Below are 23761 nucleotides of genomic sequence, written 5' to 3'. Positions count from 1 at the left end.
ATGTCTGTGTTTGAAGATGCTGGTTTTACTTGTTCTTTTTATTACAACAGAGCAGACTTCGGTAAGAAGTAGTTTGAAAATGCAAAGTATGTATGTGAAAATAAGTTATAACTAGGGAATGCATTTCTAGTCCCGTACCTATTTTGTTTGCTACGTCTGGACGTATGTTATTCAGATATCTCTACGTTTCATGTACACAGGATCCCCCTATTGCATTTCTGTAGGACTTAAACGCCTAAATGAACCAAAAACTCCCATAAATGCCTAAGAACTATGTTTATGCCTGAAAAGCGCCGTTTTAATATTTCGTGTATATTTAAAATAAAAATAATACCAGTACTAAAAATGCAAAAATTTCTCCCAAAAAAACTACAAACATGCTATTCAGAAATGTAAAAAAATATTTTACAAACACTGGTCTGGAAAGTTCGTTCCATATTGATCTTAGAAGGGGAGAAGATTTAACCTAATTTCCTGGAACTGAAGTTCATTTGGAAAAGTCTACCTTAGCATAAAAGAGATGGTAGATTGTTCAGGTTAGGCGAGAGCTTACAAGTTACTTTCAGCTTCATTTGAGCCCCGTTAGGTGAGATCTTCCAAATTAAGTTTTCGCGTCAATGCACCCCGTTATGCGAAATGAAACTGAAAAATCAGCAATCAATCTCTTTTTGATAGAATTTGGGTCCTCAGTTCAGTAGCGTTCATTGTCAACACCACTTCTCTGTACATAAATTCCATCTAAAATAGAATATTTACTAAAATTATCAATTGTTAATTTCATATAAACTCCAAGTACTGAATTCAGTTTTATAAAGTCCTAATTCTCTATTTTTAGCACCTAGAAATCAGTTCCCTAGTTCAACAAATATGAAATAAAAGTACAACGTAAACTTTAGAGATACCGACAACCATTGATCATAATGTAACTTAGGTAGTTAAAATACATACAGGTAGGCTACCATACTAAGGGTTAATATTCGCCTCAGAAACCCTAAAATATCAAAATATTAAGGGCATAAAATTTTACTCGGTCTGATATTTGAAGTTCGGTAATCTGGAATTACATTGAATATTGTAGCTTATAAATACGTCAAAGTACGTACCGTATTTACTCGAATATAATGCGCATTCCAATTTTTTTATCATAAATCCAGAAAAAAATACTGGCGAATATAATACGCACTTGTACTGAAAACCACTCAAGATTAATGTTATATTATCAATACAGATTATAAAGACACCTTTAGATCTAGCTACCCATCACATTCATCCTCACTTGCAGTATCAGTCAACAGGACGGTGTGGATTGATGTCAGAACATTCATTTGGCAATGACTAACATCATGCCACTCTTTCACCAGTAATTGAGCCGTTCAGAGCAGAAGTGATGTAAGTCAAAATTGATAATGAGGTTTAAAGTAAAAATTCTGTAAAATACAGCGCAAAGCAGCAATTAATACGTCCTTCGTGCTATGCATTGACTATTAATAGTTTAAATAAATTGAATATTAATTTCTACTTTGCGCTGTATTTCACAGAATGTTTACTTCAACCCTCATTACCCATTTTTGACTTACACCACTTCTGCTCTGAACGGCTCAATTATTATTCGTAATTTTTTTTTTTTTTTTTTGTTTATTTAGGCTAGAGATGCGCGATTGTTACAAGTTGTAAGCCTATACATAAAATCTCAAAATAAAAGAAAGGATTGTCAATAAGTCGTTACATTATCGAATTTTAAATAAAGTAATACTCGTGTGAATAATGATTGTTGTTAAAAATGTACTTGAAATTACAAATGAAAAATGCGCAAAAGACGAGAAAACACGAACCTACAATGGCCGTTTCTATCAGTGGCTTACAGCGAGTATCTCTTAGCATAAATAGAGCGTTAATTTAAATTTAAGTCTCGGTATTTGCGTGCGAATATAATACCCACATCAGTTTTCAAGACGACATTGTGTCAAAAATGGTCGTCGTCATCATCATCATCATCATCATCATCATCATCATCATCATCATCATCATCATCATCATCATCGTCTCATACATCGGTTCAGGCCATCTGGCCTGTTCCATTTCCAGAAATACAACACTGGTCTTTCCATCTTGTCTATGTCTACATTCAAACTTTTTACCACCTTGTCAAAAAATGTGCGTATTATAATTGCATATACACAGTATGTAATTTAAAAGCCATCACATGGTGAATTTGGCTGTTCAGGAATGTAACTAGAATACGTTGTTCAGCTATGAAAAATGAAAATCTTTGTGTGTCGTGCATACGCTTTTTTAGGCCTACATACTAACACAATAAGAAGAAATATGTAAAATATATTTACTACATTTTCAGCAAGAGTACGCCAAAAACAAAAAAAAAAAAATAGACTAGTTTGATAATTCGGCAGCCAAGCGGCCTGTCATAGTGTGCAAATGAACATAGGTCCAATGTTTTTGATATTCACGTGACACTTTCCTTCATCTTGTGTGGAACTCTTATTAGGCCTACCAGAAAGTCTTTAGGGAAATAAGAGCTTTAGGTTTTATTATCATGTTTATATTCAAAATTTTTCTTCACGATTTACATGTTTAAATACTGACTTCTTTCATGATTACATGTTTAAATACCGACTTTTTCATGATTTACATATTTAAATAACGGCTTTTTCTTGATTTACATGTTTAAATACCGACTTTTTCATGTTTTACATGTTTAAATAACGACTTTTACATGATTTACATATTTAAATAACGAATGTTTCTTGATTTACATGTTTAAATACCGATTTTTTCATGATTTACATATTTAAATAACTACTTCTTCATTATTTACATATTTAAATAACGACCTTTTCGTGATTTACATATTTAAAAAACGACTTTTTCGTGATTTACATGTTTAAATACGGACTTTTTCATGATTTACATATTTAAATAAAGACTTCTTCATGATTTACATGTTTAAATACCGACTTTTTCATGTTTTACATATTTAAATAACGACTTTTTCATGATTTACATGTTTAAATAACGACTTTTACATGATTTACATATTTAAATAACGAATGTTTCTTGATTTACATGTTTAAATACCGATTTTTTCATGATTTACATATTTAAATAACTACTTCTTCATTATTTACATATTTAAATAACGACCTTTTCGTGATTTACATATTTAAAAAACGACTTTTTCGTGATTTACATATTTAAATAACGACTTTTTCTTAATTTACATGTTTAAATACCGACTTTTTCGTGATTTACATGTTTAAATAACGACTTTTTCGTGATTTACATATTTAAATAACGACTTTTTCGTGATTTACATATTTAAATAACGACTTTTTCTTAATTTACATGTTTAAATACCGACTTTATTCATGATTTACATATTTAAATAACTACATTGTCATGATTAACATATTTGGATAACGACTTTTTCATTATTTACATGTTTAAATAACAACTTTTCATGATTTACATATTTAAATAACAACATTTTCGTGATTTACATATTTAAATAACTTTGTCATGACTTACATGTTTAAATACCGACTTTGTTCATGATTTACATATTTAAATAACGACTGTTTCATGATATACATGTTTAAAAACCGACTTCTTTCATTATTTACATTTTAAAAAACTTTTTTACGATTTAGAACTTTTTATTAAATTACAGTACCGTAATTTCATTTACCGACTTCGATGATATTATTCGCTGTTTTACGGTGTCCCTAATTGTATGATTCCTGTCATATTTCAGTAACTGTGCATACTACATCGTAGAATTATAAACATTGAAACATTTTATACATTACATTTCCATATCCGGAAATAATTATTGTAACAATGATGTCCATAGATTTTTGTGTTAAAATGAAGTTAATTTAAATTTGTATGTTTCTTCGTGCACACAACTGACATATTAATATCTTTATTTTCAGCACTTGAAGTTATAAGCAAGGAAAAAGACTCCCGTATCGAGAAACTGATCATGAAAAATCGCATAGACTTTTCCAAACCTGAGACCACAAAGAATGAACATGAAGCTAGTGAAGAAAGTAGTAAGTTAATTTTACTGTTTATTTAGGTACAGTTTTCCGTCATATAGTCTAACTTATTATTGGTTGTGATATTTCTACTTCACTAACGCATCATCAGGTCATATTACAAATTTTAAATTACCTGAAAACTATACGTTATATAAAGTAAAGCCAATTACAAGTTATATGACGAAAAATTGTACCTAAATAAATAGTAAAATTGAAATAGAAAATTACCGGAAAACATAATGACCATTAAAATATCAATTTTATTAGCCTAACAGTTAGACTACAGAATTTCAAGAAGAAAGAAATGTAATTTACCTGTTGGTTATTATTGATTACTACTGTGGATTTCTGTTGAACAGAATTGTCTTCATGCCAGTAACATAAAAAAATTAAAATAAGTCCAGCTTTTAAAAACACGCGAAATTAGTGAGGTATGTTTCATAAATAATTAAGTGTTCAAAAATTTAATGTAACGTAGAAATAATTCATTATGAATAATAAATTATTGTCTCCCATTTACAGCATCGCTGTTACAGTCTTCAGTAAAGGACACAAACGAGACAATCGTAACACTGTCTGAAGAAAAGGACGTACAAACAAAGCAGTTATACCCAAGTTCATTTTGGTTTCAGTTCTTCGTATTGACAAAGAGAGCAATGATTTGCAATCTTAGAGACATGGTAAGTGGAAAGATATGAACTATTGAAAAGTATCTATATACTGTACAGTATATACAGAGACATAATTTTATTTTTATTTCAATTTTTATTGTGCCTGAGTTTTGGAATGTACTTCACTCCCACCCCTACTACTAGTAAACTTCCAACCGTTCACGACACAGAACCGAGGGCGCGTATGCAGTACTGAGTTAGTGAGTATAGTACGTTCCAGAAATATGTTCGCGTTTTCCAGTGACGAAAGAGCTTTCAATATTGAATCATATTTTCGTACAGGTACTGTCGTCCGTTTGCCTCCGTCGCATCCCGGTTTCCCCCACCTGCTTCTGTTCGCCCCTCTGTTAAGTCTAGTAGCTGGGCTATCTTAGCTCTTTTCTGAAAACATTAATTTCTGTTAGGAATTGGACGTCTACGTAATATTATATAATTGTTTAAAATAACTTAAATAAAAGGGCCTCGTTAAGTAATTAACTGTCACGTGATTCCCCCCATCTTTCTACGGCCCTGCGACAAAACCACTTGAACGGACAGTAGATAGCATTTCTGAGTAATTTTATCTTTTCGGATCGGGCAGAAGTGAAGATTGAATTTACAGTACGTAAGGTACTCTTTTATAGAGTAGGTACAGAATTATTTCAACATGAGTTACTCGTACGAAGGACGAAATTGGTAATTGGAATTAGGTACAATAGTCTATAGTGCGATAATATGCACAAAAGAACTGAAGCCTGTATCGAAATGAACGGTCACCATTTTCAAAAATGTGTTTAACTATCCATACTATTATTATTATTTTTCAATTTAACTTCATTCTTTATATTGTACGCTAATGTGCTGTAACAGTACAATATACACTGCATAATTAATACGTCCGAATGGATAGCTCAATTCGTGTGTAGAAACACTAAGTGTTAATACAGTACTGTATTTTGATTAAACAAAAACCTAATGAAAATGATCAAACTCAAAATTGCGATATTTCCTAGTTTACATAAATCGATTAACTACTTTTCTTCCTTCTATACCTAGTAAAGTGATTTGTATTTTACGCCAGTAACATCGAACTCCAGTCGTGGAAGGGGTAGAAAACCGTGTTTCTTGTTTCAATCGTTAATAGAAAGGTATAGCCAGGTTAATATTAAAAATGTTAGTAAAAATAAAATGCTGTCCCTGTATAATTTGAACTGGTAATGGAAATTACGGGAAAACGGCTCAACGGATTTTTATGAATCACCCCACATTTTGAAGCTTGGCATCCAAGGATGTGCGGAAAAATAGTAGTTTTTATTGAAATGTCAATTTTCCTATATGATTTTCATATTTTCAAAAATCCATCTGTCGTCAATTTTGAGAATTAATAGCTTTTTAGAATAAGACAAAACACCACCGCCGTCTGGATTGTAATAGTATTGCACTCCAGACGGCGCACAGTGGTCCAAAATGCAAACTGAAAACTTTTCAGCTACCTAACACATTTTTTATGAAATTTTATACAGTAGTTACAGGTAGCATATATGTTTTGTATACAAGCTCTGATCACGTTGGTATAAGAGAAACTACGCCTTACAGGGGTGTAATTAGACAATATTAGTAGCTTTTCTTCTATCTAACAGATTTTCATGAAATTTTATACAGTAGTTACAGGTAGTACATTTGTTTTGGTATACAAACTCTGATTACGTTGGTATAAGAGGAACGACTCCTTATAGGGGTGCAGATAGAGAAAATTAGTAGCGTTTCTCCTATCTAACAGGTTTTCACGAAATTTTATACAGTAGTTACAGGTTGTAGGCCTACATTTGTTTTGTATACATACTCTGATTACGTTGGTATAAGCTAGTGTTCATTTCGTTAAAAAAAATCATTCTTTATCATCTTGCTCTCCCAACGATAAATTATCTTAGGGGAAAAATGTAACATTTTAGGTGCTGTTGCACCTTTTGGGCACTCGGGAAGCTTATCTGATACATAATTAACAAGCTTTTAGCTTGCATTCCCTGAATTGTACTTCGGAAGCAGATTCGGTTCTCAGGTATTTAAATAACTGCAATCGAGAAAACTTGCATTTCTGTACCTGGGAAGAATATTGTGCATAATTTATCACTTCCGCAAATCTGCGCACCTTAAGACTTCATTTAAAATAGAGGAATATAGATAGAAGAGGCTAAATAGAATAAGCGACAAAGCTGGAAGAAAAATCTGCTAAATGGAACATTTTTCTTCTTCTTGTCATTCTTATAGGATTTTCAGCATGTTTATGCCTAGAAATTAATCACTCTAGAACCTTTTGATCTCCCAGGACTTTTCTTTCCCGTAGGTATTTTGTGTCTGTAGCTTTTAATTGATTTATCTTATGCCATTCGTCATGCATGTGAGTCCCATTTTGATCTTTTTTTGTTGTTGTTCTTCTTGTTGAATTTTCAAAGAGTTCTCACATAATATTTTGTGCGAGATCGTGCGTATTTGCTTGCTTTCCGCACACAACCAATACGCGGTAAGTGTGAAATACCACATTCAGTATTCCCAACGTAACACACATAACAATTTCCCTATTCTTACCTCTTAAGCGTCATATTCATTTTACTGCTTTAGGCTTTTAACATATTATTTTTAAAGACGTTCAATATAGTAATAATTATAAATTGGAAACTTACCACTGCAATTTCACCTAAATTGCACTGTTAATTATTGTTTTTAAATATTTGCAAAAATTAAGTAAACTCTACAACACCACAAAAGTTACTGCATTTGTAATGCAAGTAACATTAAGGAAGCCGTGAAAAAATCAACAAGATTCCAGACTCATCATAGACTGGGGGGGAAAAAAAGACAGACGTATATCACGGCCTGCTGCAGTATAGTAAACACAGAAAACATTTTATAGGAAAAATGTTGAAGATAGATATATTTGTTTTCCAAAGTTACCGTCATTGAACAGAAACCAAGATGGAGATTTCATTGCAACTAATTAAAAATTCCTCTTTCAGGTATGTAATAAACGATCTTCGCACAAAATAATGTACGATACACGAGCGGTATGTTTGTTTTCATGTTCTCGGAAATTAAAAAAGCTCAACTACGTTTCGCTTTTTCAATCTTTTCCTCGAACATGAAAACGTCAACATACCGCTCTTGTAACGCATATTACTATTGCAGATAGCCTCTCAAGGTCTTTTACCAATAATCTTCCTCAGGATATTCATCCTTTCTCTCTCCAGTTTTTGAGATCCCAAATTTAATGTACTTCCTATTTAGATCATTAAATTTTTTAACGAGACCCTGCCCGTAAACACCCTTGAAAATAAATTGGATATGTATTTTAAATTTTAAAAAATTAACAATTTGATCCTACTTTGTTTCAGTATTTAACTTACGTTCGGATTGTAAGCCATGTTGCTGTAGGTCTACTATTTGGAGCACTCGGATACAACAGTGGCAATGAAGCATCAAAAGTACCCAGTAACATTGGATGTCTTTTCTTTAATGGAGTATTTCTATTTATGCTTAGCCCAGTTCTCACCGTGCTTGTATGTGAGTATGTCACGTCTATTTTGAAATGTAATATATTTTATGCTCGACCATGCCGAAATGTAGTAATTATACACCTGGTAGCAGTCCTTTAATGCATGTCATTAAAGTACAGGTCTTCAGCCAATGACAAGTCAGCTTACAGGTGTTCAGCCAATGACAAGTCAGCTTTGTACCGTTATAAAACCGCAAGTATCGATTATTCTCGGACAATCGAAAGAGAATTAGCGAAAAGTCACGGAGGCTGGAAATCCAATACTGTCGCAGAAGGTTATGTTCTGTTACTATAATAATTAGAGTTAATTGTAAATAATATTCAAATAAATTCAATTTGTCATCTCGTTTTTCAATTCTAAATCAATTTTCAGGTTATACCAGAGTAATGTTCATCTTATTCTCTGTCAAGGTCAATGAAATTCGGCCTCGGAAAAAATCAATACTTTCGCGTCTGCGCACATCTCACAATTCAGGTCAGTTCGCACATAACCATAATTTTGAATACTTTCAAGTTAGAAATATGGTCGAGCATAAAAAGTCGTCTGAAACTTGCCTATGATGATAACTAAGACGCTCGTATGAAAATTATGAAACGAGCTTGCGCTCGTTTCATAAACAATCATACTTGCGTCTTAATTATTACCATTATAGGCTCGTTGCATAATGTACTATTATGCTCGACCATGCCGAAATTTAGTAATTATACACCTGGTAGTAGCCCTTTAATGCACCTCATTAAAGTACACCTATTCATTATAGTTCAGTTGTTCAGCTAATGAGAAATCACCATTGTACCATTATAAAAGCGCAAGTATCGATTATTCTCGGATATGCAATCGAAAGACAACTAGCGAAAAGTCACGGAGGCTGGAAATCCAATACTGTCGCAGAAGGTTATGTTCTGTTACTATAATAATTAGCGTTAATTGTAAATAATATTCAAATAAATTCAATTTGTCATCTCGTTTTTCAATTCTAAATCAATTTCCAGGTTATATCAAGACTAATGTTCATGTTATTCTCTAGATTATATGACATTCGTGTTTCGGAAAAAATCAATACTTTTGCGTCTGCGCACATCTCACAATTTAGGTCAGTTCCGCTCCTCACTTACATAACCATAACATGAATACTTATGAATAATTTCAAGTTAGAAATATGGTCGAGCATAAAAAGTCGTATGAAACTTGCCTATAATGGTAATTAAGACGCTCTTATGAAAATTATGAAACTCGCTTGCGCTCGTTTCATAAATAAACATACTCGCGTCTTAATTACTACCATTATAGGCTCGTTGCATAATGTACTATGCATTACCATCATCAGTAGCAGCAGTATCACCACAATATCTGGGGCTTCTTCTTCTTCTTCTTCTTCTTCTTCTTCTTCTTCTTCTTTTAGTCTGAAATGCCTGACTTAGTTTCACTTTACTCCAATATTTATCATTCTCTGAATTCTGGTTGATCCTTCATAGCTATGGAATATAGACCCAGCTATACTTTACCCCAAGTTATTCCCTGCTTGAAGTTACCAGGGTGTGAATTAAGATTTCTGATGGAGGGGGCATAGAATCTTAGATAGAGAAAACCGTAGCTACATAAAATTATTATTATTATTATTATTATTATTATTATTATTATTACTATTATTATTATTATTATTATTATTATTATTATTATTATTATTAAAAACGTGTGTATAAAGTGTAAATTAAAATTAAGGTGACATTTAGCATTTAATTTTTTAAGGTGACGTGTGTTTATTTAGCCTGACGAGTTACTCCCTTGGTTTGAATTGTAAATTATTTAAAAATAGCGTGTAAGAAGGTCTTAGACTAGAAATGTTTAGCTTAAATGTAGTTCTGTTTATAAGTATGCATAAGGGTGTAAGTATTTGTCTTATTTGAGCTGTTGTATCAGTGAAGCGAGGTGAGTCAGTGAAGTTATGGTTTTACAGTGCAGTGAATAGTTCCGATCAGTGATAATTTATATCGTCAATGAAATGTGTTCTATAGTGTCAGCGAAATGTGTTATAGAGTGTCAGTGAAATGTGCCCTAAAGTGTCAGTGAAATGCGTCACAGTGCCACTACAGTGAGTGAGTTGAGAGTAAAGTGAAAGACTATTATGTGAAACTTATGTAGGACCTATACATATGTAGGTTGTATTGTAAAATTAGGTTCACTTATTAATTAGATTGTTTCATGTATTATGATTAATTGTAATTATTGTGTTAAATTGTATTGTGTATTGTATAGATTGTAATTTTATTCTGTATTGTTTATATTGTGTATACCACTGCCACCGTGTGCTTGCCCACTTGCAGTGTAAATAAATACATAAATTATTATTATTATTATTATTATTATTATTATTATTATTATTATTATTATTATTGTTATTGTTATTGTTACTACTACTACTACTGCTACTACTACTACTACTACTACTACTACTACTACTACTACTACTACTACTACTACTACTACTACTACTACTACTACTACTACTACTACTACCCGTACCCGTGCGCTCCGCTGCACCCATTAGAAATAAATAAAAAGTAATTACATAATTTATTAAAATAGGACATTTGATCGAGGGAACATTCGTGTTTGAAAGAAGGATAAATCGTTTAATATGTTACCTAATTTAAATTGCATCCAAATAATTAAAATGCGATCATTTTGGTCCAGAGACACTCATTTGGTGCAATGGCAATTCCTTTAACATGTTTCTTAATTTTTATTACATGCAACCATAGTTTAATGAAGATTGACATCATTTAGATTTAATATGTATATTTTATTTTACTTGTTATAGGTTTCCATTGAATTATGGTAATAAATTTAACCCTTGTTTTCTACGTATTCAGTAAATGGCGCTTGGCCCACTATGATTCTGAATCCTTCAAATAACTTAAATTATATTATATTATATTATATTATATTATATTATATTATATTATATTATATTATATTATATTATATTATATCAGAAGTTACTGTAATAACATTTTAGCATTATGTTCATATAGAGAAACTACACTTTCCAATGGTGAAATAATAATTAATTATACAAATCGGTTAATTTAGCTTCCGATATTACTTCATACAAACACAGAAACATTCTCTGTAGGCTATCTTTCATAGCTTTCGATTGTTGCTGTCCAAGGCCCCTTATAGACGAAGTCATTTGTTTTTTAATTCATTACACCGCCTTAGATGGCAGTTATTTTAATTTTAAATCTCATTTATCTCATTAAATATCAGTCCTATCAAAATTTTTCAAGGAGTAAAACTTAACGCAAATTATTTTTAAAGAAACGTTTGTTATACAACATTTTTCACAAAAATCAATAATAAGCGAGATATTTCGATTTATTTAATCAGACCCCCTTATAACCCCCCTTTTAAATAATGTATTTTGAATGCCATATAGCCTAAAATCTAAGTTACAACGAACTTAATTTATATTCCAATTTTCATCGAAATCCGTTCAGCCATTATCACGTGAAAAGGTAACAAACATACATACAGACAGACAGACAGACAGAGAGACATACAAACAAAAATTTCAAAAAAGCGATTTTCGGTTTCAGGGTGGTTAATTATATATGTTAGGACCAATTATTTTTGGAAAATCGAAAATTACCAGAAAAATTTCGGCTACAGATTTATTATTATTATAGATTATTATTATTATTATTATTATTATTATTATTATTATTATTATTATTATTATTATCATTATCATTATTATCATTGCTCGTGCAAAACGACCTCTCTCTGGGCATGGCAGAGAAACACATGAATGTGGAAAATTTAGGAAACAATAAAAAAAAAAAAAGCGGTTGAAATAATGTTCAGTACCGGTAATAATACAACTTGAGTTTCACATCTTGGAAATAAATTGGAGTGACTGACATAAATGAATCGGTCATTGTTGAAAGGTACAAAGTCAATTCTTGACGAAATGGACGTTTTGATGGCTTTCTTAAGTTTTCTTCTGGATTTAATAGAGGATGAAACAATCCAATATATTATTTTCTAGCTTAGTATTATCACTTTATCACTTTATCACCGGACTTCATCATAATTCAAAATTAAATTGGAAAATTTTGTCTTAGTTAATGTTTTTTTAGGTATTGTTAGAAGTATTGATTTGTGTTTTTTTCTTCTTAATCTAGATTAAAATTGCAAGTTTCTTGTTTATGTTAGTTAATTAGTTAGGATACAATTAATTATGATACTTAATCACTGATCTAAAGTTTGTGTGACTGCAACCTGTGTATATTTTTGTGTGGTTTTACTTTGTTTATAGTGTTTTTTTCTCTCTCTCTCTCTCTCTCTCTCTCTCTCTCTCTCTTTATTTCTTGTGTAGCTTTACTTTGTATATAGTGTATTTTTTTTTCTCTTTATTTCTATTATTGTATTTGTATTCGTGGTGTTGTGGAAGAGAAGGCTTGATGGCCTTAACTACACCAGAATAAATAAATAAATAAATAAATAAATAAATAAATAAATAAATAAAATATCATGGTGAGTGGTATCCCTGTTTACATATATAACAGTTTGACCATCCCCATGTTTAAACGGTAACATGCGGAAGGGAACAACCACCAGGATCGCCACTGTCGAGTGAAATTGATAAAAGTTGTTGTCTTCAAAGCCCATAAGACTGATCAATCTGTTATGTGTGATCTGGGGTGGTATGTAAATACAACAGATACATAACTGAAATTATTAAGCTGGTGCAACAGTTTTCTTCGATTAGGCCTATCACAATACTGAAGAAAAAACTAGTGCCTTTAAATAATGACCGATTCAAATATATTTTACATTCAAAATATCAATATTTTGTATATTTTGTATTTCAGTCCCAATGGAAGCTTCAGTTTTCCTGCACGAACATCATAACAACTGGTATTCTTTGAAATCTTACTACTTCTCCAAAACTGTTGCCGATTTACCTTTGCAGGTATATGTTTGTTCACATATTCAGCAGTTTCAAAAACCGATAAAAAAAACTGTAATCATTTAACGAGTGTATTTGTCAAAATACTATTTGACGATTACTTTATTATAGCTAATTCTCCTTTTTACAGTATCATAACGTGTTATAACCTGAGTTCTGTTGCATAATATCATTCTTTATTTTCTAGCACTTCTCCTATTTTTTGGTTTCCCAAAAGAAATAACCTTTCAATAAATTTCACCTCGCTCTAATGTTGAAGGAAATAAATAGACAGATAAATATTAACAAGTCGTCATAATATTACATGCTAGTCATAAAAATAAGTCAGAACAAAATAATAATAATAATAATAATATTGTTTTGATTACTGTTACAAGGCTATAGATACCCTCAATGTTAATTTCAACTTATCATGTCATATTCAGTGTCTTTTTTTGGGATAACACTTTCTTTATGTCTAATTCACTTAGTACAGTACAGTTGTAGTTATTATGGAATTTGTGTGAATATTCCTCCTTTACTCGTTATTATGTTATTAACGTTTAAAACACAACTGCAATATTAGGCTAAGAAATAGGTGTTAGTACTTTTGTTTTACAGACAATATAGAAAATAACAAACGGAAAGAAGCCATATAAAAATAACGACATAAAATTTCACGTTCCGTTTGAAGTTTGTGCGCCACTGTTTTCTTAATCCAACAGGCTGCTTATTCCTCCTAGCATACCTAGCGCTTGATGCCCGCGCACGACGCCAAGGTCAGAAAAATGCGCTTGCTTTGACATCACAGTCGTATGCGAAGACTATTATATATATAACAGAACACAGACACATTACATACAACAATTTTACACAAAGATATATTATTATTTAAATACAATTTCTACATTTTACCTATTAACATACTAACAAAATAATAAAAAAGTCCTGTCTTCCTACGGGGGAAAAAAATTAAAATTTCCTTCTACATACTGGACATCAATGTCTATCTGATCATGTGCATAGACTCAACATCTACTCCTCACTTTATGTCTCTGCAAGTGAATATAATAGGCCTACACAAACATGAATGGATAACATTTTAAATGTGAAACAATCAGTAAAATACCAGGCCAACTAACAAAGTAGTCACTGGGCCACGCCTCTAGCTACAGTGCTAGCTCGCTGGCCTCCCACCAAGACGGCCCGTGTTCGATCTAGAGCTGGCCTGAGGACGGAGCGAGTAGAACTGTTGAGTAACTCGGTTCTAGCGGTTTAATGTGCTTGGCAGCGGAGCACCGAAGTTACTCGGTTAACCGTAGCCGTTACCGGTCACCGGTCACCTCTCAGGTCCAAACAGAGTTCACGTGTTTCACTTAGGTACTATTGTATTTATATGCTTTCTGCTATTGTGTTTTGTTAATATTAGAAGTAAGTTGTTTTCTTAAATTTAAACTGTTAATTACTCAATTTGATACGTAGTTTATAATAACTACTTTTCACTCAGTGTTCTGCCATGTTTTAATACGTAGGCCTAATTAATTTTTATTCTATTTTTTGTTTTTGCTAAAAAAAAAAAAAAAAAAAAAAAGGAGGCAACAATGCCACGAAAATCCTCCACTGCAGGACAGTATTTTGATTGTAGTCCTGGGAAAACGTCTGCCAAGTGTAACATTTGCAGTCGAGTATATTGTACAGACGGAGGCACTTCAAACTTATGGAACCACGTAAAAAGAACAATATTCGGAATTTAAATATGCAAGATGACAACAATAACGTTGGCTTAGGCAGCGCTTCATAGAGCTCGTTTCTTTTTATCTTCCTTTTTACTTAGCTGCAGTGTTTAACGTTTACCTCACATGTTAATTCGTGATTGGATTAGATTATTTATTATCCGTTAGTATTATAAATTATTTTATCAATTTTATTTCGTGTGTCATATTTAAGAACACTGAAGGTTAAATACACCGTTCGTATAAAATAACTCCGGAAAAAAGCTGTAATCACGCACATAAAATTTGCAGCTGTCATTTTGCAATGAAGCGAAGCACTTTTTTTTTCTCGTCAATTGGCAAAGCGAAAGCCCTTTACTACAACGCTTTTAAAATACGTTTGGTTTCACTTTCAAAGTACGTTATAAAATCGACTCAATCTATCAAAATTTTAAATCTGCCGCCACAAATTTGTACTCGGTACTGTACTCGGATCAACCGAGTAATGACGTCACAGTATTGCTCCGAACCGAACCGCTCCGTCCCCAGCCCTAGTTCGACCTCCGACAGGTTTGGGTGGGATTTGTAATGAACAAACCAGACGCTGCAGAAAGTTCTCTCGGGTACTTCTGCTGTCCTGATATTTCTCTATTCCGCAGTTTCCGTCATCCTCATAACTGCTTCCTGTTTCATCGATTCGACTAAGAGCGTTGGTAGCTTTATTTTTACGAATACATTCTGTTCTATTTATATTGTACCGGTACTCCGGTACACTTACATGTGTTAAAATGTATGTATTACCTTTAAGAAGCTTCGAGGAAATATAAGTAAAATGAATAGCTAGAGTCAAGTTAGTATTCTGTTTCAAGTGTTAAAAATAGTCATCCCCATCACAGGCCAAATCGGCCCAGAGAATGGCGAGAAGTTAAGGTTCTCATATTTACAGACGATTGACATTTAATATCAGTAGGGATGTCAGTCCTACGTGCCCGCCGTCCCTACCCCAAAGTAATGCCCCTAGTACTCATTTCTGTTAGAGGCTGAGTAGACTCCAGGACCATAGTGCGGCTGGAAGAATTAGATCACTGGAGAAAATCCATGATCCCATTAAGAATCGAACCCGGACCTTCCATCTTGGAGCGTTACGTGTCAACCGCGACGCTACCATGCCCCCATTTCAACTATTAGGAGTTACAATAATACCATAACTTAATATTCGTATATTTTTAAGAGAATGAAATAAGTTATATTCACCATGACATACAGTATTTTACCTATTAATATGTTTACAGACTTCTTTACTATGTTAACTTTTTAGTAAATTACCAGACTGACTAGTTTCGAAGTGTTATCCTTCATTGTCCAAAGCCTAGCGAAGGTCCAGCGCTGTCTTCTGGTTTCTTGTTGTGGTGGGGTGTGTTCATGATTGTGTTGAAAAGGGTGTGTGTTTTCAAATTTAGGTGAGTGTTCAAGATGTGCTGGGGGTGTTTTTCCTGTATGTTTGTAAATTTCATATTGTTCTAGAGAATCAAGTTTCTGTTTTTTTTTGGCTGGATGTGTAGTATTTTCATGTCGGTGTCTATGAGCATAGGCGTATTCCGAATCTCAGCGCTGAGCAATCTGATGGCATCACGGTGTTACGAATTTCAACAATGACGTCACTGATGCTCCACCGGTGTCGCACCGGTTTCATCAGCTTGCAGAGGTGGTAGCCGTCATCAGTGAATCTGATTGGATCTTGTATAGGGCGGGAATTAGCAGACGAATGACATCGTGCACTGTTGTGTCATGGCGGTGTGTTCTGCTGTATTGTTTGTAATGAGCACAACGTAAAAACAATATGTGAATGGCTTATGAGCGAACATGTCAACGGACCAGTTATTACTACCGGTTCAAGAAATAAATTGTTTATGCTCTCTTTTCTTTGAACGAGATGACAGTACGGAAATTTCGCAAAATCTTGTTAACGTAGCACAGACAACAACTTGTACAACGCCATGATAGACATCGAACCTTCCAGCAGTTTTTTTCCCCTATTTCGCTGCAGCGTGACGTCATTGTTGTCCATCGGTCCGATGAGATACGCTTTATGCTACTGTAGTTGTGATTGAAGTTTGTGATGTGTTCTGCGTAGATTGAATTGTTGTGTAGTTTGGTTATGGCTGTGATATGTTCCTTGTAACGTATTTGAAATGATCTTCCAGTCTGTCCAATGTAGAAGTCGCAACTTGCAATTGTTGCATGATAATTTGTATGCTTCTGTTGTATTTGTTTGTATGTCTTAAGATGTTTTTGTAGTGTATTCTGTCTTCTATATGCAATGTTGTATTTTAGTTTCTTGAAAGATGATGCAACACTCCCAACACATCCTGAACAGTCAACTCAATTTCAAAACACACACCCTTTTCGACACAATCATGAACACACCCCACCACAACAGGAGACCAGACGATAGCGCGGGATCTTCACTAGGCTTTGGACAATGAAGGATAACACTTCGAAAATAGTCAGCCAGGTTATTTTCTAAAAGTTAACATAGTAAAGAAGTTTGTAAAGTTAATCAGTGGTTATACAAATGTTAAAAAGTGTATATAGAATAATGAATAATATGTTTTTTCATTATTTATTTTTTAGATTTTATGTGCCACATTATTTCTCATTGGGAGTTACTTCTTGACAGATCAGCCACTCGACATCAGAGCATTACAATTCTGGGCTTTACACATAATATTCTCAATGAGTGGCCAGACCTTGGGCTTTGTGACTGGAACTGCATTTAATGCCCAGGTATGTGTTTTACTATTTACGAAACTTTGATTCATTCAATGAGTATTTGTAAAATTTGTTTTCAAGTACTGTAAGTAGGAAAGATTGACACATGTTCTGAACAGTATTTATCTCCTGGGTTCCAATATGAAACTTATAGAATGGAAGCAAATAGTATTAAATATTATTTAGAGGCAGTGAAAAACTAATGTGGGGGTTTTTATGTTACGAAATTAATTGTCTCAGAATCAAAATGATGATACACGGTCAGAGTAAAAAGACAATTCCAGTAATATTTCCCACAAGGAAAGTGTTAGTACTTAGCCACCGGCATGGCTCAGCCGGTTAAGGCGCTTGCCTGCCGGTCTGAAGTTGCGCTCGGGCGCGGGTTCGATCCCTGCTTGGGCTGATTACCTGGTTGGGTTTTTTCCGAGATGTTCCCCAACCGTAACGTGAATGCCAGGTAATCTATGGCGAATCCTCGGCTTCATCTCGCTATCACCAATCTCATCGACGCTAAATAACCTAGTAGTTGATACAGCGTCGTTAAATAACCAACTAAAAAAAGTGTTAGTGAGCTAATGTCGAAACCTCTCCTCTGTTTACGCACATTGATTTCCAGAACTGCCCATGCTATGCGAAATTAGAGCTTGAATAAAAAAATCGCAAAACTGAATAGTTCCAGACTAATAGATATGGCTCATTCAGCTAGTACAGCGCATTGGAAGCTTCACATTGTGTGTGGTATTCACAGAGAGTCGGCCTGGTTGGCGCAGTTGGTATAGCGCTGGCCTTCTATGCCCGAGGTTGCGGGTTCGATACCGGGCCAGGTCGATGGCCGGCACACCGGCGACGTTGATGTGACCTCGGCAGTTGCGAGCGTCGTTAAATAAAACATAACATAACATAACATAACATAACATTCACAGAGGATGGCGATTCAACTCGCAAAAATCCGGAGCGCAAGTCCTCCGAAAGGCACTTTCAGCAGTGTCGGAGTTTTCCGGCATGTTGAAGACCTGCATGCATAAATTAGAGTCTCTGGACTCAATTTCTTCTCTCTGGTGCCCTAGTAATACCTAAGTTGCAAACTAGGTGGCGAGCTTACCACTTGTATCTCTGCTCCCTGTCGCCAATAAGTGTAAACCTAAGAATTTATATTGTTGCTAAATATTGTTTAAACGAGTTGCTTATTACAAATGTGTCGTCATATAATGAATCATGTTAATTTTTAGTGGAATATTACACATTTACTACGTCATACTACTTTTGACCAATAAAATGGTACGGAACGTCGTGTTCCAACCAATCATGGCTGCTTATCCTACAATTTTTATCAGCTCCCTAGCATTTGTTTTTATCACCTCCCTAATATTTGTTTCTTTGTTTGCCAACATTTTACTTTCAATAATTGTACCTTTTAAAATGATTCATGTTTATTTCATGATCCTTAATTAAAACTTTTCTATTATTTATCTTAAACTATTATTAGGTTATGTTATAGCTTCTGCTAGATGAGATTATGGATAGTCACGTATCAGAGATTGTTTAATACGAGTACATGTTGATAATTGAAGTAAAACGCAAATGTTTTGATAAAAATGAAACTGAATCAACAAAGTCTTCTTGACTAGTAATCGTCCATAGAGTTCAGTGAAGATTGTCTAGTTGACACAACTGGCAACAAGAGAACAGCCGATCATAACACACTACTGCCATCTTGCGGAATATTTGTAACTATGAGATAGATGTTACAATAATACATTTTCAAGACAGTTTAGTATTTTCGTAAGTCAATTATTATTTATTGTATTAGAGTACTTTATTTCTTCTAACCTTTATATACTTTCTTACAATCGTTTAATAGACAATTAAATCCCACTCGAGTCTTGTTTTCTCTAGATAAATCAAAACCGTTAGTGAGATTATTGTAGATAAAACCTCTGCTTCCTAATGACTGTTTCTACAACTGAAGTATCGCAGTAATTGAAGGATTCAGAGCCATAGTGGGCCAAGCGCCATTTATTAAAAACGGAGAAAGCTAGGGTTAAAGTTAAGTGAATACTATAGTTTAATGAAGATTGACATATCATTTAGTTTTAATGTTTGTACCGGGACATCACTTTATTTTTACTTGAATTTTTATTGCACCTGGGTTTCTGAATATACTTTACTACCACCCCTTTCACTAATGTCCTTGCTCCCGTCAGCCACACAAACTTACGGCCGCTGTTGCATTCGAAGTCTGCTAGCAGTGAAGTAAACAGTACAGAGTATAGTGTGTTTCAGAAATATGGTTGCGTTTTCCATAGAAGGAAGAGCCTATATTATTGAAGCTCATTTCAAGGGCCAGGTATTTATGGAGATTAATTTTATCATTTGTGTCTTTTAATATTTGTGTCGGCGGAGATTGTTGGAGATTGATTTGTACTCTTGGCGGTTATTAATGGAAATTTAAAAAAATACAATTATTTCGAAATTGGAGTATTAACTCAGTATGAATATTACTTTCTAAATAATTAACATTAAAGGTTCGTTGGATTCTGGTAAAGGTGCGGTATGGCCAATAGACAATATTTGTTGGATTGAGATATATTTAACACACATTCATTAAAAAAGAAAAAAAAACTGCTGCCCTCAAATTAACACTTTCAAATTATTGGTGAAATGTTGAATTCTCCCTCTTTTGAGTTCACTAATGGAATCAGAACACTGGAATATCATGCAATGTAGTCTACTCGAATGTGTAACAAATTCAAATAAAAAGAATGTCCGAAAAAAAGAACTCAGAATGTGGAATTCGCTATAAAACGACGCAATAGTAATAATTCGCGAATGTGTTCATATTTCGCTAATAGAACTCTATTTCGCGATTTATCGCGATTGTTTTATCCTCATATTATTAATCAGAATCACTCAATTCGTAAAGATTATTAGAAATCTATTGTATATCTATTATGTCGTGATTATTGCGATCTCCATAAATACTCTCCCCTGCTTATTTCGCACAGGTAGCATGACTGAATAACTTTACCTGTGTGGACTGAACAGAAGTGAAGATTAGAGTTACCGAAAGTACGGTAATATGCTGAATAAAGTAGCTATTGTATAATGAATACAACCGCCTGAAGAGTTGAGTTTGTGAAAAAAAAAACTGTTACTAGATCTACTCTACTGTATTTTGATAAAATACCGCAAAAGTAATAAACAAACTGAAAATCGCAATATCGTATTTCCCTGTAACATAAATTGATACACTATTTTTCTCTCCTCATATAGCTAGTAAAATTATTTGTTTACATATTGCACTAGTAACACCAAACTCCTGTAATGGAAGGGGATAACAGTGTTTCCGAGTATAGCCAGGTTAATGTTAAAAATGTTGGTAAAAATAAAGTGATGTCCCTGTACTTTATATTACTTGCTATATGTTTCCATTGAATTATGGTAAATGGCGCTTGGCCCACTATGGTTCTGAACCCTTCAATTGTGGTCGCTATTACCAAGTTCAACTATTTCCTATTTAACGTATAATTCCGGATAAATTGGCTTGTAGGCAATGAATAAATAAAACGTTTATTCAGTAACTTTGGAGAAATCACTGTACTCTGACAGGCAGACAAATTATATATCCAGAGTCACATTTTCAGCATTAGTTACACCGGTACTGCAAATTGTAATACCGTGAAAAATTCAGCATAAGTTTTTTAAGACTTTACAATACTTCTCTTTGTACGTCATATAATAAGAAATCAAAAAGGCATGACAATTTTTCTAGTAATTGTTTTCTATTTTTCAGATGGGACTCTTCATGGTGATATCAATTACTGTACCAATGCTTCTGTTTTCTGGGTTTTATGTAAGACTGAACGATGTGCCGGGCTACTTAGCGTGGTTCACACACGTGTCTTCCTTTCGCTATAGCTTCGAAGGCGGGATGGTTGCGATATACGGCAACAATAGGTCGAAATTAGAGTGTTCTCAACCCTACTGCCATTATAGAAATCCCTCTAAAATTTTGGATGATTTTAATATATCGGATGCCACATATGAAAGTGATCTTATGGCAATTTTAATATGGTACCTCATTATGCAGATAATGTTCTACTTTGTCCTAAAGTTGCGATTGTATATTTCAAAATGAATAAATGCCTGAGAACAGAAAGTATTACTTCTTCATAACAAGTCTTTCACAAATTACATTTTCTGCACTGCGTAAGTCAGCGGTACATATTCAAGTCCGTACGGGATGAAGCACGCGGCGGGTAGATTGCTCGGGTTAACTTTCTTTCCCTACTAGAACGCACCGAAAGAAGGGTAGCGGTGCAAAGGTTACTTACTTACCTTACATAAAGTAGGGCAGCGATGTACAGAACAAGAAAGAAACGCATTGCATTATTAAGAAATGAAGTATCCAGAGATGCTAAATGGAAATGATTCAACACAAATTAGAGCTCTTCTGTCGCCCCCATTCCACAAATCCAGGAAATTTGTCCCCAGAGTCGTAGCTAAAATTAATTGATCTTTCACATATTGCACTGCTGAAATGTACGTATAAAGACAAGGACTTATTCAGCTTTTACAATTCCTTCAACTGTGAACTGTGTCCGAGGATTCATAAGTTTGCAGCGAAAATTTTCAGCAGTACTTACGGACCGGTAGGTTTTCATGAACTTAACAAAGCCAAGATTAAAGGCCAAGCAAGCTATTAGATCATGATTAGCGCCCTATGCTTAGATTTGCTTCTTTAAGTAACATTTTGCGAGACTTAATAAGACTGGTGTGAGATGGAAATCGAAGAAGAGATTCTAGCTTATTTTTGCATAACAGTATTGCTATTATGACGACAATGATATAACACTCCAACAGTTTCGAAAGTCGTATACATGAACACAGTTATTTTTTAATTATTCAATACATATTATAATGCACGAGGAACATTTTGATGGTTATTCAGCATCGTAAATATATAACATTTTCTGCTGTGAAATAATTGTATTGCATTTGTTAAAACTATGTGTGAAACAATTGTATTGCATTTATTAAAAGTATGTAAACAAAAGTGTAAAGAGTTATTACATCTCGACTTCATAATGTTTATTTTGTTCACCCTTGTCTCTTGATCTCTCTTGTTTATACAGCATATAGAGGATAAAGCGTAAGTAATGTCATTAATTTCAAGGGGTTATTCTTTGAGACAATTAAAACAAAAAAAGTTTGTACAATTTTGCTCGTTTTTCCTTCTTTATCGAGAAAAAATTATTTTACATGAAACATTTCGTAGCGTATTTTGGGAAAGCTATTGCATTAATTCCCAATATGCTCAGTTAATTTAAGAGAATTTTAGTTTTGTCCTTTAAATATGCAGAAATTTGAACCGAACAAATGTAAAGTGTTCGTTCTGCAAATAAATTTTGAAACGAAATGCGCTGTGACAACGCTATATAGATTATTGTCTGAAAGATGCTTTCAAAGATAGCTCGGAAAATTTGATTTCTTATATGTACGTTTCCGATTACTACTTAAAAATTAAAGTGAGGGAGAACTATTTCTAATTGGCTGAAGAAAATGCTCGTAGCACAATAAACGGAGATTTTTTAATCATTAATTAGATTTGTGTAATATAAAGTAAGCCTTTCTTATTGGCCGTGTTGACTGAATATTTAATTAAAATTAAATCGAAGAGTTTAAAACTAATATTTTAAATTTTGTTGTTACTTTAACGCAGTGGTCGTCAGCACTCGCTGAAATGTGCAACGGGTACGCTGTGCCGTCCCATGTACACCGTCGTGCAGCAGGGAGAGATAGAGAGCATACCCGCTAGCAGCTACTCATTGCACCATGGTGCGCTGCGTTTTCAGCGGGTAAGAGATGCTAGCCCCAGCGTGCTCTGTGCTGACGACCCCTGCTTTAACGTGAAATAAGTATATCGCATTTTAATTTTTTTCCTTTAGAGTTTTAAATGTTTTAAATTTTTAGAACTTGAAATAAACATAATTATTGTTTACAAGCTCTAGAATATTCAATTGAATTGGGAGTGTAGAAATATTTCTTAATTTTTTTCATTTAG

General features: G+C 33.6%; 1 protein-coding gene across 1 annotated transcript; it reads left to right on the top strand.

Moving 5' to 3' along the window:
* On the top strand, nucleotides 1-22753 carry LOC138702767 (ATP-binding cassette sub-family G member 1-like). The gene is made up of 8 exons (XM_069830067.1): nucleotides 1-61; nucleotides 3951-4070; nucleotides 4581-4738; nucleotides 8098-8266; nucleotides 8632-8733; nucleotides 13137-13237; nucleotides 17560-17712; nucleotides 21491-22753. Exons 1-8 carry the CDS (start codon nucleotides 1-3, stop codon nucleotides 21833-21835), a joined length of 1209 nt encoding a protein of 402 aa, XP_069686168.1. The 3' UTR covers nucleotides 21836-22753.
* Nucleotides 22754-23761: the final 1008 nt, after the last annotated feature.

Source organism: Periplaneta americana, chromosome 7 (genome assembly GCF_040183065.1).
Source record: "Periplaneta americana isolate PAMFEO1 chromosome 7, P.americana_PAMFEO1_priV1, whole genome shotgun sequence".
Classification (NCBI taxonomy): domain Eukaryota; kingdom Metazoa; phylum Arthropoda; class Insecta; order Blattodea; family Blattidae; genus Periplaneta; species Periplaneta americana.
This window is presented reverse-complemented; position numbering and strand designations above follow the sequence as displayed.

Bases quoted from the DNA above. Each gene is read 5' to 3' on its own strand.
- LOC138702767 (XM_069830067.1), top strand. From the start codon at position 1: ATGTCTGTGTTTGAAGATGCTGGTTTTACTTGTTCTTTTTATTACAAC. The intron at 8,267-8,631 runs GTGAGTATGTCA...ATCAATTTTCAG, and splicing joins AGTTCTCACCGTGCTTGTAT to GTTATACCAGAGTAATGTTC. The intron at 17,713-21,490 runs GTATGTGTTTTA...TCTATTTTTCAG, and splicing joins GAACTGCATTTAATGCCCAG to ATGGGACTCTTCATGGTGAT.